We start from the raw sequence: 16385 nt of genomic DNA, 5'->3' as shown, positions 1-16385 counted from the left end.
GTTACAAAGATGCTAACCAACCCCTACCGAGGGATCACACCAGAACTGATCTCGAGTAGATCCTCTCCGTGTTGGTTAGCCCTATCTCCTATTTAAACGGGATAAACAAGAGATAAACAAAATGAATAAAAGATAAGACGGACTTAATCTCTTAAACCTCCGTAGATTACGCTACATGCCCAGCCCGGTAGCCCCGGGTCTAACAAGCCCCCGAGCTCTTCGTAGCTGAGTACTGCAGGCTTATCGAGTACTTTCGAAGCAGTCTTCGACTTCTTCTGAAGCTTCGTCTTGAAACCCTGCTTCGAGTACTTCCTTGGCCGCATCGAAGCTATGAGGTGCTCATGCCCCGAATTTTAGTTCTGTTATGGCGTGCGATTGAAAAATCGCACTCCATATGGAGTAGCCCCCGAGCCTCGGGTTGAATCGGTGAATCAGGCTGAGGGTCCCATTAATTTGTAATCCTCCTTATCCTTCAAAGAAACTTGAAAAATAAGTAGTCGATGCCACGTACCCCGCAGCCCCCGAGCCTTGAATCCAAATCCCACAAAATTGGAGATAAGGGTCCAAAGAATCGTGGCATACAGGCTAAACAATGATACTGTAAGGAGAGACCAAAGTGATGGTACAAATGATGCAATTAGACCAAAGATTCGAAAAACCCCTTCTTTCGGGCTAATTAGCCCTGAAAAAATGATTAATCAAATATTCAATCTAATCAGACCACCAAGTGACCCCTCACCTCGGAATATTCCACAAAACGACTCTTGGTCTTCTGAACAGTAACTTTTCCCCGTCCCGCAGGTTACTTAACCCTGCGGCCATAGGAGGGAAAATTGTGCTTTCAGTCCGCATTCCGCCAAAAACCACCAAAACCCCAATCTGAGCCGAACGCCGCCGCCACTGCCCAAGGAGATCCTCCTACTCCAACTTCCCCGCCCCTCTCCCTGCAGCCCCCGAGCATCTCGTGGCGTAACGCATTGGAGATGGCGCCTAAGAAGTCGGAGATCGAGGGGAAGAAGAAAGCGGCAGAACCATCGACCGAGGAATGGTCACACAGTAAGTGCTCCCTTAACAATCTGAACAAACTGGTTTCCGAGGGGTTGCTCCAAGAGAAAAACCTTGTTAACTGGCGCCCCTCTTTCCGTGAACCTTTCCCCATGGAGAATGTCGACGAAATCGTCACATTCTTCCATTTTGCCGAACGGGGATTGGCCCTCCCCACTTGTTCTTTCTTTCGCGGCCTTCTTTACTACTACGGGCTTGAGCTCCATCACCTCAACCCGAATTCCATCTGCCACATCTCCATTTTCATCCACTTTTGTGAAGCATTTCTCGGAATTGAGCCCCACTGGGATCTATTCCGCTTCCTCTTCCGCGTGAAACCCCAGCCAACCACGAAAAAACTCGCCGTGGTAGGGGGCGCCGGCATCCAACTGCGACAGCAGGCCGGCGAGAGATACCTTGCATATAAATTCCCCTCCAACCTTACTGGATGGAAAAACCTCTGGTTTTACATCGAAAACCATGCTCCCCCCCTGCCGACGAAGTCGAGCAAACCGCCCGTGGTGAGAGGGGAGTGGAACCTTGAACCCTCCGGCATGGAAATGATTCAAGTCAAGGAGCTGCTGGAGGCCATCGATGCACTGAAGAAGGAAGGGGTGACCGGCGCCTCCGTCATGTTCTCCTTTTACAAGCGCCGCGTCCAACCCATCCAGCAGCGCTGCAATCTGGGCTTCGAGTACACCGGCCCCGCTGACTCTTCTCGTATGTGCACAGAAGAGGTACCCGACGAAGTCGCGCTCCAGCGAGTTCAGCGGGTGCTGGTGGACGTGAACGCCGTGCCATACGTGCCCACTCTGTTCTCCGTGCAAAATCCGCCCCCGTCGGTGAGTGTTCGACTTCTTTTACTGAAGAAATCTGTTACTGCGCCGATGGTGTACTGAAATACTTTTCTACAGGGGCACTCGGAGTTGTACTGCAGCTACCCGCCACAACCGGACCTCCCCCGAGCGTATCACCTCCTCCCCTCTGCGGCCGCAGCCACCAAGAAGGCTCGCCTTGCTGCGGCTCAAAGCCGCAACGAGTCCGCCGAGAGCACGGGCCCGCGGGCGGGGGAAGACGCCGGAGAGGGACCGCGCCCGGCTGCCGCCGTTGCCACCAAGACAACTCGCCCTGCTACGGTTCGAGGCAGCGGCGAGTCCTCCGAGTGCGTGGACTCGCCAGCGAGTGAAGGAACCGAGGGGAGAGCGCGCCGGGAGAGCTCCTCCGACCAGAGCTTGGAGTTGGCCGGAGTTCTGCCACCGGTGCCGAAAGGTCAGCGGCAGATGCGCAAACGCAAGGCCGAAGAAGTCGAGTCCTCCAGGTACGGAGTTGCTGTTTTGGCCAGTTACCAAGTTCCAAAGATGCCGAACACTAACAGCACCCCCTTGCAGTCTTCCTGCTCCACCACCCGGATCTGAACCCGAAAGGGTGGGGACAGGCCCCTCCAACGTCGCGGCGGTGACAAATGCCGTGGCGGGAACCCCTCCATCGGCCGGCCGGGCCTCGCCATCGGCGACGAGCATTCCTCGGCGGGCCTGGCGGGTGAAGAAGGCTGCCAAGAAGAAGTCGATACTGTAAGTTTTGCTTCGATCGCTTGAAAAGCTTGACCGTGCCTGCGTGGATAACTATGTTGTCGATGTCGCCAGGGCTGCAAGTGCGGTGCAACTCCAGCTGGAACCGGGCAGGGCTGCAGCGCCTGTCTCGGCTGCAGCAGCCCCCGAGCCCTCGGCGCCTGGGGGGCCTGTACCCGCAGAGGTGGCCCCTGAGGCAGATGCGGGGCTCCCCGACTTGCCGCCTGATGACGTCTGCGTCGACAACGTCAGTGAGAGAATTGCATTGCTTGGAGAACTGGCGGATGTAGTCCCAGAGGGACTCACCTGGCTCCTGCTTGTAGCTCATGATGTCCCAAGAGCTTCCGGGGTGCACGTACGTCCCCTGGAAGTTTCCGACAAAGACCTGCTTGAGCTCTACCCAGCTACGGATGCTGTTGGGCAGCAGGAATTTGAGCCACGCTCGAACATACCCCCCGACACAAATAGGGAGATACTAGATGATGAAAAATGATCTTCGCTCCTCCGGCCCGACAAAGCGAGCCGGAAGTCTTCCGGCCAAACAGCGGGGTTCGTCTCCTCGGTGTACTTGGTGATGTTGGTAGGCAGTCAGAAGCATGGCGAAAACGACGCTTTCTGGATGTGAAGACTGAAGGCCCGCAGACCTGAACTGTCTGGGCTGGGGTTCCGGTCATTGTCCCGATCGCACGGTCGGCCACCTCGCCTAGGGGCCTCCTTGTACTGCCCCTCGGGTTGATGGGAATCAGTTGCATCCACTACCGCCCTATCAACAGTGGCGTTGTGGCGGGCCAGCTGCCGCCAGTAGTGAATGATGATGTGCGCATCGTATTTGGGCCTGGGCCGGCCACGCACTGGCGGACACTTCGAGGCGGGCGCCGGATCGGGGCGAGGCGCAGCTGTAGCGTCACAGCCCACCTGGGTGGACGCCTTCACTGCTGCTGGACTGAGGGGTTCGGCTGCTGCGAGCCCGCTCTCCCGACTGGGCAGAAGACCGCGTGACGATGGCATGACACGGAGCTTTCCGCTTGCTGCACGGCAGCACGCTCCACCAGCATCCAGACGTTGTGATGGAGTGCCTGCTGTTGAGGGTCCGCAGGCTCGGGCAGGTTGCGCAGGAGCATCGCCGCAGCGGCAATGTTCTGTTCGGCCCGCGCAAATTGCAGAGGGCCGCTGGCATCCGTGATGATGGCCTTCTGGACCTGACGGACACGTGCTTGTGCGCCGTCCGCTGCAGTACGAGCGCCCGGCTCGGAGTTGTGCCGAGGGTGCACCGACGCGGGTGGCGGCGGGTGCTACCGCCGCTGGCGCAAGTCCTCGCCACACGCCTGGGTGTTATCCAAGGCCTGCGCGCGTGCCTGGCGGGTTGTGCGTGTCTTTGGTTTCCACCGGGACCGACAGTTGTCCTGGCGCACTCCTGTAGCACGGGACAGTCGAGGGACGACACATCCCCGACACCGGAACCCTCACTCAGGAGGTTATCGTCGGAGAAGAGATCGTGGAAGGAGATAGGGCCGTATCTCGTTATGCCCACAATCGCAGTTGCGAGCGGGGGTAGCAGCATGACCTTGCGGAGCTCCGTAGCACACGCTCCCGTGGCGTTGGTGAGGCCAAACGAGAACTGAGCGCACGGTGAGCGCTGCGGGGACAGCAGGGTCCCTCCGAAGAGTTGGCGAAATATGTTGCTCAGCGAGAACAGGAGCAGATCCACGTCGCTCGTTGAGGGATTGGCACCAAGCATGAGCTCGATGTGTTGCGCAAGTGCCTCGGTGTCGAGGTCAGCAAGCGGGCCGGTCGAGGAAGTGTCTCCCTCGAGAGACATTAGAGGAGTGGCCTTCTCGCGGAGGCGGAGCGTGCTAAGACGATCGGCGATGAAGTCCAGGCTTCCGAAGTGGAAGGCCTGGAAGGGCTCGAAGACGGCAGGGGGGGGTGTTCCCACAGCCCAATGCGCGGGGCTGCGGGAAACTCCAGCGAGCCGAAGCAAATCGTGTCGCGTGGGCTCACGAGGCTGAAGGCTTTGGAGACGGAGGCCATCCGATCGCCGGGATGGTGGACGCACGATTTCCTCCCCACGGACGGCGCCAAACTGTCAGTTCCGGAAATGGCCGGCAGCTAAACCTACTCGAAGTGCGTATCGCACGTCGTGATCGGATGTGGGCTAGCACACAATGACTAAAGATTTATACTGGTTCGGGCAAAATGCCCTACATCCAGTCAGGGATCTGTCGATTGTATTGCTTGAGCTCAGGTGCTCGAGAGAGTTTGGGGTAGTCACAAGCTTTCGAGTGGAGGATGTGATGATTTGTCCCTCATTTCCTTGGTGGAAGCCTCTCCCTTTTATAGTCCAAGGGAGGCGTCCTTTATACGGGAACTAAGAGGAGAAAAGTGAGAGAGAGAGAGGGAGAGAGTGAAAGTCCCGAATCCCGCCGGTCGGGGTCGTCTACTCTGTCAGTCGGGGCTGCCAATCTTGTTAGTCAGAGCCCTTCGGCGACTACCGTCCAAGTCCTGCATCATCGAGTGGTCGTCTCGTCTCATCCTTGTGCGTCGTGCTTCGTCGGTCGGGGGTGAGCGTGCGCCGATAAGGACGGTACGACCGTCACGCCCCGTCCCTGGCGCCACACCTTGTCACTCCGTCATGACAGAGGCGTGCCACCAGATCATGATCATGTTGTGCCCCGTCCCTTCGCGATGGACAGGCAGGTGGAATATTGCCCCCCCTGCTGCCATAGCAGAAGGGATTGTAGCCCCTATAGAGGGGTGGTTGGTCGTGTACGACAGGTTGACCCCGAGGCTTATCCTTAGGGCCTGTTCGGATGAATGGGAAAGAGAAAGAGAAAGTGCAAAACTTTTGCTCTTTTGCACTTTTTTTTGCACTTTTGGATCCAAACACCCCAAAGTGCAAAAGGGCAAATGCTACCGTAATTTTGCTAATTATGGATTAATTAGGCTTAATAGATTCGTCTCGTCATTTAGTCCTCATCTATGTAATTAGTTTTTTAATTAAACTATATTTAATACTTCTAATTAGCGTCCAAACATCTGATGTGACAGGAGCAAAAATTTTACCATTTGCCCTTTTGCCATTTGGGGGTGGATCCAAACACCCCCTTATTCTTCGTACCTATTCATAGAGTCCGTTGGTAAGCCGAGCCTGGCCTCCTAGCCAACCTGCGTGTCAGGAAGGAGGGCACGTGTAAGGCGGAGCCCGGTCGGAGTCCCAGTCGGCGTCCGACCGTTCGCACAGTCGAGGATATGGGCCTTAGTCATCCCGACAGAGTTGTCAATCGGGGTTGTGGGCCGAAATAGCCTAGATGAAGTTTGCGGGTGGTGCTTATTCCAGACGCGTCCTTGAAGTGGTCAACAACAAGTGAGCCTGCTGTCGACCTTGAATCCCTGGACCCGTCACGTCCGAAAAGGCATGTCCTTTGAAGACCGAGGTAGACGTACCGTAGACGCGCACGGAAGGACAATTTGACGTGGGGTACGTTTGTTACTAGCAATTGTGGAAGCAATTATATGGTACGTAAAGTATGGACGAATGAACTATGGGGTATGTATGAGCCGTGCAACAAGACGAGTACCGGAGATGACCAAAATGCCCCATGCGGTGCGCCCGTACAACATAACTACCGTTGAACTTCTAGGTCGTCTCTATAATCCCTGTTCGATTGAGCAATTATTCGAAAACGATGCCTGCTTCAAAGGAGTTACCCAGGCCAATTGGGCTGCTCTGTTGTTTAACATAAGAAAAGGCACAGAGCTACTGGAAGAGTAATATCCCAGATAGATTATACAAAATATATCTGTTAGTGGTACTCTCCCTTGAGATGTACGGATAATAAGTTGGAGAACAACGCATGCCGATTTATCTTCCATAAACTTACTTTTATTTTATGCTGAATTGCTGATACCAAAGAGCCCACAAGCACATGATGAGAAGGCTTGGCAAAAGATACCGCCGTTGCCCGTTGGTGCTCTACGATCGATCGACGGCGTGACAGCTTTCACGGTCATGCATTGTACGTCAGTTGCATTACGTTATCTGCAGACGATGGAAGTAAGCTTACTGGTGGTGGGATGATTCAATGCATTATCTTCACCATGCAGAGAGACAATTTAATTACTAGTTGGCTGATGGGAAGTTTGTGTCGTGAAAAGAGACGACAAAGCATTATGCTGTCAAAAAAAGTTTGTCCACTACGTCTACGAATCCGTGGGGACTCATTTACGGCAAACGTACTAGAGACCAAGCAATTGTAAAATTATAGCGTCTTCTTATAAGTTGTTAAAATATTGAAGGCCCCACCGTTGCAAAACGTTATCAATAAGCATATAGAGCTGCAAGAATTTTTTGAAAACTTGGTTCCGATATGAAACTTTGGGTACCGAATATATAAGGAAATATCGGGTTATTCCCACTTTTCCATCGGAGTTTTGGATGAAAATGGTACGTTCTCTTCCAGTCTCCCAAAAGAAACAAGTTAAAGCTTCACCCCCTTTAGTCATAAATATTTGATGCCTCGACTAAGATACAAGGGTCTATTTTAAACATCAATTGCCAATGGCCCTAAAAATATTTGGTTGTCAAACACAAAATTTATTTCTGTTGGTTTATCTAACAAAGTACTTTAGTTGACTGATATTTTATTATAAGAACATTACAATACGAAATAAAGTCAAAGTTGCACTCCAAGACCTTGAAAAGTCAATAGCGTGAAACATTTTTGACCGAGATGCTCTTCCTTCATTCCGAATGAGGAGGGCACTCGAGTATTGAGCCAGAAAAGGGCCTAGTTCTGAGGACGTGGGTGCACACTGCTGCATCCATCCCAGATCAGATTCGTGACAAGGGTCCTATCCAAATGTTGCTTCATGCTGTAGCCCTTTTGCATCCATCAGATACCACACTACCACTTTGCTTGCATATGCTTCCGACTGCACTCCATGTGAGCATCGTCCAATCGACAGCTGTCCTCCCCGTCTAGAGGATCACATTCCAACTCTTTTTGCTGGAGGAGGATGTCGAAAGCATGTAATCTCAAACGGTATCTTTTTGGGAAATTCTTAATAGAAAAAGAACACAATTTGGATTCCACCGGCTGCTGGTTCATGTCCAAGGTGTGGAATCCGCATAAACAGAAGCGAATAAGGATTCTGGGCTAGTTACTACTCTCTAATTGTTTAAACAATAGCATAAAAAAGATGCATGTTATTGTGTATAATATATCACACTTCTATAAAATCGTGTTTCGCATTATAGTTCGATAAATTTGCATATGGGCTATGATCTTCACCAGTAGCTATGCGCGGGTATATTTACTAGTTTAATCATAATCAAGATACCAACAGTGACATCCCAGCTGGATTCTAGAAAATACATATATGTGTCATCAGTGATACTGTTGACAAGGATAAATAGTACAGATATGTTGGAGAATAATGCGTGCCGACACTTATCCTCCATGAATTTTACCTTTTTATCGCCAACACTTTATGCTGATTTGTTGACTACCAAAGAGCCCACAAGCACATGAAAAGCTTGGCAAAAGATACCATTGGACGTCGACCACCATTGGTGCTCTACGGCCGACGGTGATAGCTTTCACGATCATGCACTGTCTTGCCAAAAGGTAGAACAACTTTATCCTATTCTTGGTGTCATATCATCTACAGAAAATGGAAGTAGTTTACTGGCTGGATAACTGAAAGCATTATCTGCACCTTGAGAGACAATTTTACTAATAGGATGATATTAGGAAGCTCATGTCATGCTAGGCGACGACAAAGCACAATGTTGACACACTATAAAAAAAGGCACGATGCTGACACGACGGCGCTTTTTCACTCATGATGACTACAGAACAGTGGGAAAGGGTGTTCCTCTTTGCAGCACGATTCAGTGTCGCCCTGCCAAATTTTGTCTGGTTAAAAAGAAAACCGTGTAAGTGGTATCCACTAATTGAAGTTCAATATCGCCATGATCAGCCTGATACATAATCCTTGTAAATGAGTTTTTTTAATTGTGCGGTGGTATTGTTCATCCGCTGAGCTTTTCATTGTTTTCAGGTGATGAACATTACTGTTACGAATGGATCTGATGGGAACCATCCTAGCTCCTACTGTTCTTCGTGCAATGGATCCTGTGCTTCCCCGCCTACCAGCGCTTGGCGACCGTGCCCCAACTCTACCTCGCCGTGCCCGCGGCCAACGGCTCCCACCAGTTTACCAGAGCCTCCCAAGCCCTAAGATACCAATAGACTCGGCAACCCCCACTCCAAACAAGAAGCAGCTTGTCGATGAACGCCTAAAATTATATGAAATTTCAGGCACCTGGATTTTCTGATGTGTGTTTTTAAATTTAAAATGGCACTCTAGAAACAATAATCTAGCTCTATTTTGATCATTTAAGCTTCGGGAGAAGGATGATAAATGGATGGAATGTTATCAAACCCACACACGCTCACCTTATATTTTGAAAAAAAAAAAAGATCCGACTAATATTGCCAAGCATGGGTAGTCTGGCAGTCCAAGCGCCTTATATTTTTTAGAAAAAAATATCGAAAAATATTGCCAAATAATGGGTAGTCTAGCTCAGAGGCGGATCCTAATGGAGGTCAAATTGGGCTCCAGCCCCTGCTGGCCTTAGAAAATTTCTAAAGATGAGACTTGGCCACTAATACGAGAACTTTAGCTTAACTATTGCCTCAACATATAGTAGACTAGTATTTGCCCCCATTAATTTTGCCTTGTGTTCCGACACTCTGGTCTAGCTAGCGGTCCAACATGACAGTGCTTATTGCCAAGCATTGTAGAATCCAAAACATAGGAAGTTCAACCAGACAACCATTTTTCTCTTTATCATGCATCGTCAGACCGCTTAATGAAACGCTAAATCAAGCAGCTGAGCAGAGATCAACGAAGATAAAGACAGCAACCTATACAGGGCCATTTTAATTTGTCACTTACAGTTCGGCAAGCATTGGAAGCAGAGCAAATAGGCGAGCAAAAAGCAGAAACGGAACTCGAAGGAATCTCTGGAGGACACGAGCACTTCTCCGGCCAATGCAACAATGAAGCACTGGCTAATGGCTATGCCATCCACGCCGACCACGCAGGAGGGTAGCAGCCGCCCGGCGCCGGCACCGGCTGCTGGTTCATGTCGACGGTATGGAATCTGCATGAACGGAAGCGCAGGATTCAGAACAGTTTCACTTGTTCAGGCAAGAGGTTGGAGGAGGGGGGAAATACGTTGGCTGCAGAGATGGGTTGCTCTCCAGGGCCTGGAAGAAATGCTCTGGTTGTGGAGGGCCGTCCGACACCATGGCGTCGTCGCCGCTGCCGCCCTGCCACGGCAGCTGTGGCTGTGGGGGAGGAGGCGCCTCTGCCTCGACCTCGTCCAGCTGAAACAAGAGCGATCCAGCAATGAAACTATCTGACAAAGAGCAAACAGAGGATGAATGCTGCCTCCAGCTTGAACTGCATGTCAAGGGCATCATCAGTTAAAGGTGTGGTGCCAATGCAGGGCTGGTTGATGGCTGACGGCTCATTTTATATATGCTACTACTGCCACCAGGGGGGCCAACCGACCTACCAACTTGGGCATCGCCTTTATCACTTGCACTCAACGACCCCTCAGACGAGAACAACTGGACAACACGTTCTTGGGAGTGGTCCAGTGCATCATGCGGTCCCAAGCTACAAATGCAAAGCTTTCTAGGGAGGTTTACAGTTGAACTGTCTCTTACCTTCCTTTTCAGGACCCTGTTGGCATCTTGCAGCATATGTTCCTGCAAGAGACGAGGGCCGAATGCTCAGCCATATATGGGATGATTGGATTTTCAGTACTGCAGCAGAGCCACTCACAGTCCAGGAGCATGATATGAATGTTTGGATATATACAGCAAGCAAAGAGCATTTACCTTTCTCTTCAAGTCGCAGAGTTCATCAAGTAGCACTTGAGTCTGCCAAATGCAGATAAAGACATGAATAGAAGAGTTACTTAAATAGCAATTTGTTGCCCATTCAAAGTTTACAAAAAGTAATATTCAGTTAGATGTCTACTAGACTGTATACAACTTCAACCTTGTTTCTGCGGTTTCAAAGAAGGAAAGTAGCACAGATCAACATTGGTCCACCCTTTGGTTTTCTCAAGTGAGATTCATCTAGCAATTAATTGAATGGAGAATTGATGCAAATCCAATTATATTATATATCATGGGTTGCTTCAGATACAAAAGCCTGCTCACCATAATTTTAATGCAAACACAATTCACATCATTCATCCTGAATGTCTTTGTACTTATTTTACCTTTCTTGATCTGATTTGCTTCAAGGTCTTGTCTACTTGACTCTCAAGCTGGTCAAGTTCACTGGTGGTAAGTGGAGCAAGATCTTCACCCAGAAGATTCCTGCAATGCGTTCACCAGTACTTTCTTTACCAAAAGAAATGCAAATATTGGAGCAGATAGTAAAGAGGAAAAACAGGCATGCACATCTGTGGAAATATCACCTTTGTGAGTGTTGTAAAACCTCAACTCTTGTCTTCAACTTCACATATTCTTGATAGTTATTCTGCATTTTTGAGACATTGGATAGAGCAGTCCCAAAACTTAGTTCACAGCTACTTAACTATCTATAAGAAATAAAAAATGCATATTATTTAAATATTCCTTCTAGTTTCTTTTACTAATAATTTTAACCAATCTATGATATTCAACACACATTTTTTTTTACCATCACCTATTTGATAGCTAAAATATGAGCAGCGTAAATTACGAAAAATATTTTCAAGTGGTCAAATTAAAGTTATCAAAGATACATTGCATGCATGCATGCATTCGACATCACTGTCTACTTGTATATAGCTGCACCATTTGTAATATCAGCATCAAATGATATAAACACTATTATTCTAGCTCCATATATTTTGTTCTTGGCTACATGCATATAGTAAAATTACTCTATGCAGATATGTATCATACTGATACATACTGATACATTATAAGAAATACAAGTACTACAAGTATGAGCACTGCATCTTGCAACGATGGGGGATATATGGGCTGCCCATCATCTATGTTAGATAAAATTCTTTTGGAGGTCAATTGACAGGATTGAGTATATCATATTTTTATATTTTTATTTAATTCCTTAATATAATTAATTTCTCCTTGCTTAACTTCATGCAGCTGTGGCCAAATTAAACAGCTTGTTATTGGCTATGCATGCACTGGATGCTTCGTTTGATTTGCCACTAGCTGGCTGCTACGCAGTTTACTAGCTTATTGTGGACAGCGTGTGTCAAGAAACATAACATGAACTTTGCTATAATGAGCTTGAGCACTCAGTTCTAGTACAAATTAACACTACCTTGGATAGCATGGAATTAAGCACTTGGACAATGTTCACTGGGCGTGGCTGCATGCGCTCACTGTTCAGAGGCTCTGAACAGAGGCCATGCATCATATTTAAATATTTGGAACAAAGCTTCTTTCGTTAAAAATGCTCATTATACTTGATGACTGATGACAGTATGTACACGTTGTATACTTTGGTTATGTCACATGCATTGTTTATTTCTATATCTCCACGATCCTTTTTGTTTTGAGGACTCATGACATAATTGTTCTAACTGCCGTCCTAAAAATTCAAGTTACAAAGATTTGACAATAGCAGCACACATTAATGTTCAAAAGTTGGCATCATCTGAATTAGATCATCCAGCAATCTAAATCATTCAAAAATTGATATGACTTTGTAGAATATCCTACATTAGTTCCAGTAAGACATAGTGATAGGTCATCAGTACGTTACTACTCCTCTAGTCCTCTTGTATACCAACATAATAGCAGGTGATGCAATTTTCTACTGCAACCTTATTTGACTTGGTGTTCTGCTATGGATTCAAGCAAAATTTGTGGATAACTAACACCAGTTTCTGTAAACAAACTAAGTTAAGAGCTAAGAAAATTTTCAATTGTACTTTGTTGATACCAATACTTTTTCATAGAAAAATCTTCATAATGTTATTAAAAATGTGAAATGTTCAAGTTGATGATCAAGTGGGTTTTCATAAAACATAAACCAAACAGAAACAATAAATAAATCTACAGCATTCAATATTATGAAGGGTATTATTAATCCATAACCATGGATCATATGTAGAAAATTAGATATAGAGTTTCAAAACTTGAAAATATCAGCAAAAGAAGCTTGTTATGAGAGAGAAAGATGATATGAAAATAGTATTAAAATCTTGCAATACTAGTAAAATGGATAGTCCTGGCACCTGCATCTCATCACTAGACGGCACTGCAGCATCAGCTGAAGCATAGATGTACCTCTGGTACCTTTCCAAAGTCTTAAGCAGACTGTCATAGGAAACATGAAGAATAAGTAATACAAGCATATGCGTGTGTGTATAGAGAGAGAAACATATCAAAACTGTAAGAGATCTAGAACCATGGTAGTAGCTATAGCAGTTTCTAGCAATGGGAAAAACATTATTTTACTGTTCATCATGCCTTCGTTGATCATGTAATATAGTTCCTAGGATTTGTGAGTTTGGGACCTCCGCTCCTAAACTCCTTTGTACGGACTTTAAATTTTTCTTCCTCTTAATGAAAAAAGTGCCTAGGTACGGTCGCGAAAAATTATGCCTTGTTAGGCTAACATACTTCTGCCTCTTCAGGTGATTGGAGGCTCTAGGAGCTTCAGTGCAACCAAGAATTTGGTTCACCCATCACTTTATACTAAGCATATACTCCTAGGATTCATCATTTGAACAAGGTCTAGTAATTAACTCCTTGGAGAATTTTTTATAAGCTTCTCTCAGTTTAGCGTTGCAGGTCACAGCCCTGAGCTAGCCCAAAGTTTTTTCTAAAAAGATCCTCTTTGCTCATCTAAAAAGAAGGTCACCTATGCTGATTATGAAAGAGTGGAAGCATCCAAAGATGGTATATGTTTTCTAACTTGAATTCTTATGGATGGAACTATGAAATATGTTTTTTTAACTTCTCTAGATGACAATTCAAATTAATGGGTTAAAATCGTGTGATCATAAATATGGTAAATGAAGCCCTAGTAACAAACCAACATCATAACTACTGTTCATTTTTCATTTAGGATGTTGACACAGCCTACAACACATATATCAGACCATTACTTTTCTAATTATTGTCGTGTTTCTCACAACTACAACTCCAAGGTCCATTCATGATTTGGAGTATATAGGTTAAAATAAAGCGGTCACCAATGTCTTTAGTCTAAAATAAATAACAGAAATGCTCAATGAATAAGTAGCCAAGCAATTTTGATGAGTAACCTATAAGCATCATTTCCATATCGAATCATAATACTTTTGTGTATCCTGCTGCCATACATACTATGTGTCGACGTGAGTTGAAGCAATTGAGTACATTTATTTTGGACAGGATGTAATAAAACTTTTACCATATTAATGATTAGAAAAATTATGCTTGGATTTCAGCGGTGAACCAGATATTCTATTTTAAAACTTGGAACACTGTATCGTAGCCTATACTCCATTTTAGCATAAGAAAAGGTTGGAAATTTACTCAGACTACTGGAATCATAAGTTATGGAACAACATTATAGGTTACTAGATCTAGTGATACAGTTTTCACCAGCTCTCTACTTGCCACATTTCATGCATCCCTGCCTGCCATTAATCTTGACAAATTAAAAATATACATAACTAAATAAAATGGATTTGAGCATGTATTTACCCATAATACAAAGCTGGTATATATAGGTACGCCCTCTATTTTTAAATATATGACTTTATGATAAGCTTTGGACTAATTAGCTTGTTCTAAAAGTCGTATATTTAAAAATCGTATGGTTTTAGAGCTCTCTATTTCCAGAGAAAGTAGAAATGGTACAGTTTGATCTTCATGACATACATATGATGCAATGGTACTTCTTTTTTGAAACAGATGCAATAGTACTTGGTACTGTTCAGGTATCATGTTACAGGAGGACTATGAATTACAAGATGTATCAAACAATTCGTAGGGGATCAAGTTAGTCGGAGTTAACTTAATGCATCTTCAATAGATAAAACAGAAGTTGCTTACGGCAAGCAATGCACTAAGACTTAGATACCACGATTTCATGTTTGTCCATTTATGCATCATAATGTGCAAAACAAACTTAACTGTGCAGAGAAGTACATGCTCAATTGAATTTTACAAAAGTGCAGCATATGTTAAGCCATACCCATTAACAAGCAATTTAACATGCATGAACTTACGGCACAGTTCAGCAAGGGCCAATACACCAAGTAGAATCTAGTTGTACTACAAGTTCGCATGTCAAACCAGCGTTGAATTCAGAATAATAAGCTTATGTGCAGAGACACACACAGACCGACCACTGATGCATATGCAGGTCTGCAGGTACTGATCAGGTGCACATCAAATGAAACCCTTTCTTTTCCTATGAGTGACATACGCCAGACATACACGGTATATGCATACATGTGTCGATCTCCTGCTCGCTGCTCCCCTGTTTGTTTAATTGTTTGTAACCTTTCTATGCAGCTCGCTACGGAGATGGCTTTATCACTGTACCAGTTGCCCAATGGAACAGCAAAAAGAAACGAGCGAATCAAACAGCACCACCTCCATGAGTTCATGCACCGCATGAGGAGTTGGGGACTGAGAATAAGAACTCAGATCGAATTACGCAAGACCTTTCCGCACCGCAAATTTGTTGAGGAGCTAGGTGCGTGCTGGACTGGAGGTATAAAAAGGAGAGGGGAAATTGGGGTAGAAGAGTAGGGTTGCTGCGTGATTACTTGGAGGAGGATGAGAACTGGTAGAGGCGGCCGGCGTGGGAGAAGAGGACGAGCGCGACCTCGGCGTCGCAGAGGATGGAGAGCTCGTAGGCCTTCTTGAGCAGGCCGTTCCGGCGCTTGGCGAACGTCACCTGCCGGCTGATCTTGTTCTCGATCCGCTGCAGCACCACCTTCCCGCGCCCCATGGCCTGCCCTCCCGATCGGCCGGTGAGTGAGCCGGTCGATCTCACCCTCGCTTCTCTCTTCTCACCTTCCAAATCAACCTCCAAACAAAAAAATTAACAATTCGGCCGCTCTTTATCACCTACCACTACCAGCGCTATATATATATCTCTCTACCTCTCTCTCAAGCTATGATTTGCCTGCTCCCGCTGCAATTATTGCCGAAATCGATCTCGGCCTCGCGCAGCCGCAGCAGGAGCTCGAGCTCGCGTTCTGGGTTCTTTTTTTTTCAAGCGCCCACTCGATTAGTCCGGCGAGGTGAGGGCCCTGCGGCATGTGGTGGTGGGCTATATGCTGGGTGAGAGGGAGGAATGAGCGAGACGGGTGGGACGGCGGAGCGGCGAGGCGGAGAAGAATCTTTTCTTTCGTGGGGTGCAGATTGGATCTCGCCTCGCATCCTCACCCTAGGTTTGCTAGGCTGCCGTGCCGCCCATTGGCCGCTACTCCTCCTAGGTTTTAACCAGGACGGGCCGCTGCGCTGCGCTGACAGGGTAGCTCGACAGATACCGCATTTACCACTGCGAGCGCGGTGGAGTATATACCGGACTTTCTGGTAGTGGTCGTAGCCGCAGTAACTGTGAGGACGTAGGCACCGACTCGCTCGCCGGGCGATACAGTAAAAATTCGATGAGCTGCCATCGTCGATCACGACTCGTGTCGTAGCGTGCAAGTTTATTTGCCCTCGCCGTCGCCGATGGACGCCGCGTCATGGGGCGTGTAGCTACTGCCGTCGG

At 47.1% G+C, this 16385-nt stretch overlaps 1 protein-coding gene across 2 annotated transcripts; it reads right to left on the bottom strand.

Moving 5' to 3' along the window:
* Window positions 1–9334: 9334 nt before the first annotated feature.
* Window positions 9335–16053, bottom strand: LOC112877007 (MADS-box transcription factor 34-like). Of its 2 annotated transcripts, none has more exons than XM_025941203.1 (9): window positions 15769–16053; window positions 15430–15679; window positions 12898–12979; window positions 11119–11180; window positions 10918–11017; window positions 10529–10570; window positions 10355–10396; window positions 9858–10009; window positions 9335–9783 (listed from the first exon to the last, which is right to left on the bottom strand). In XM_025941203.1, exons 2-9 carry the CDS (start codon window positions 15612–15614, stop codon window positions 9699–9701), a joined length of 750 nt encoding a protein of 249 aa, XP_025796988.1. In that variant the 5' UTR covers window positions 15615–15679; window positions 15769–16053; the 3' UTR covers window positions 9335–9698. The 2 variants fall into 2 exon arrangements, with proteins under 2 accessions (XP_025796988.1, XP_025796987.1); XM_025941202.1 differs by having other exon boundaries at window positions 15430–15692; window positions 15769–16052.
* Between the last annotated feature and the right edge of the window lie 332 nt (window positions 16054–16385).

This window comes from Panicum hallii, chromosome 9 (assembly GCF_002211085.1).
Source record: "Panicum hallii strain FIL2 chromosome 9, PHallii_v3.1, whole genome shotgun sequence".
In the NCBI taxonomy this organism is placed as follows: domain Eukaryota; kingdom Viridiplantae; phylum Streptophyta; class Magnoliopsida; order Poales; family Poaceae; genus Panicum; species Panicum hallii.
Note: the sequence above shows the minus strand (reverse complement) of the source record. Positions and strands in the feature narration are given on the sequence as shown.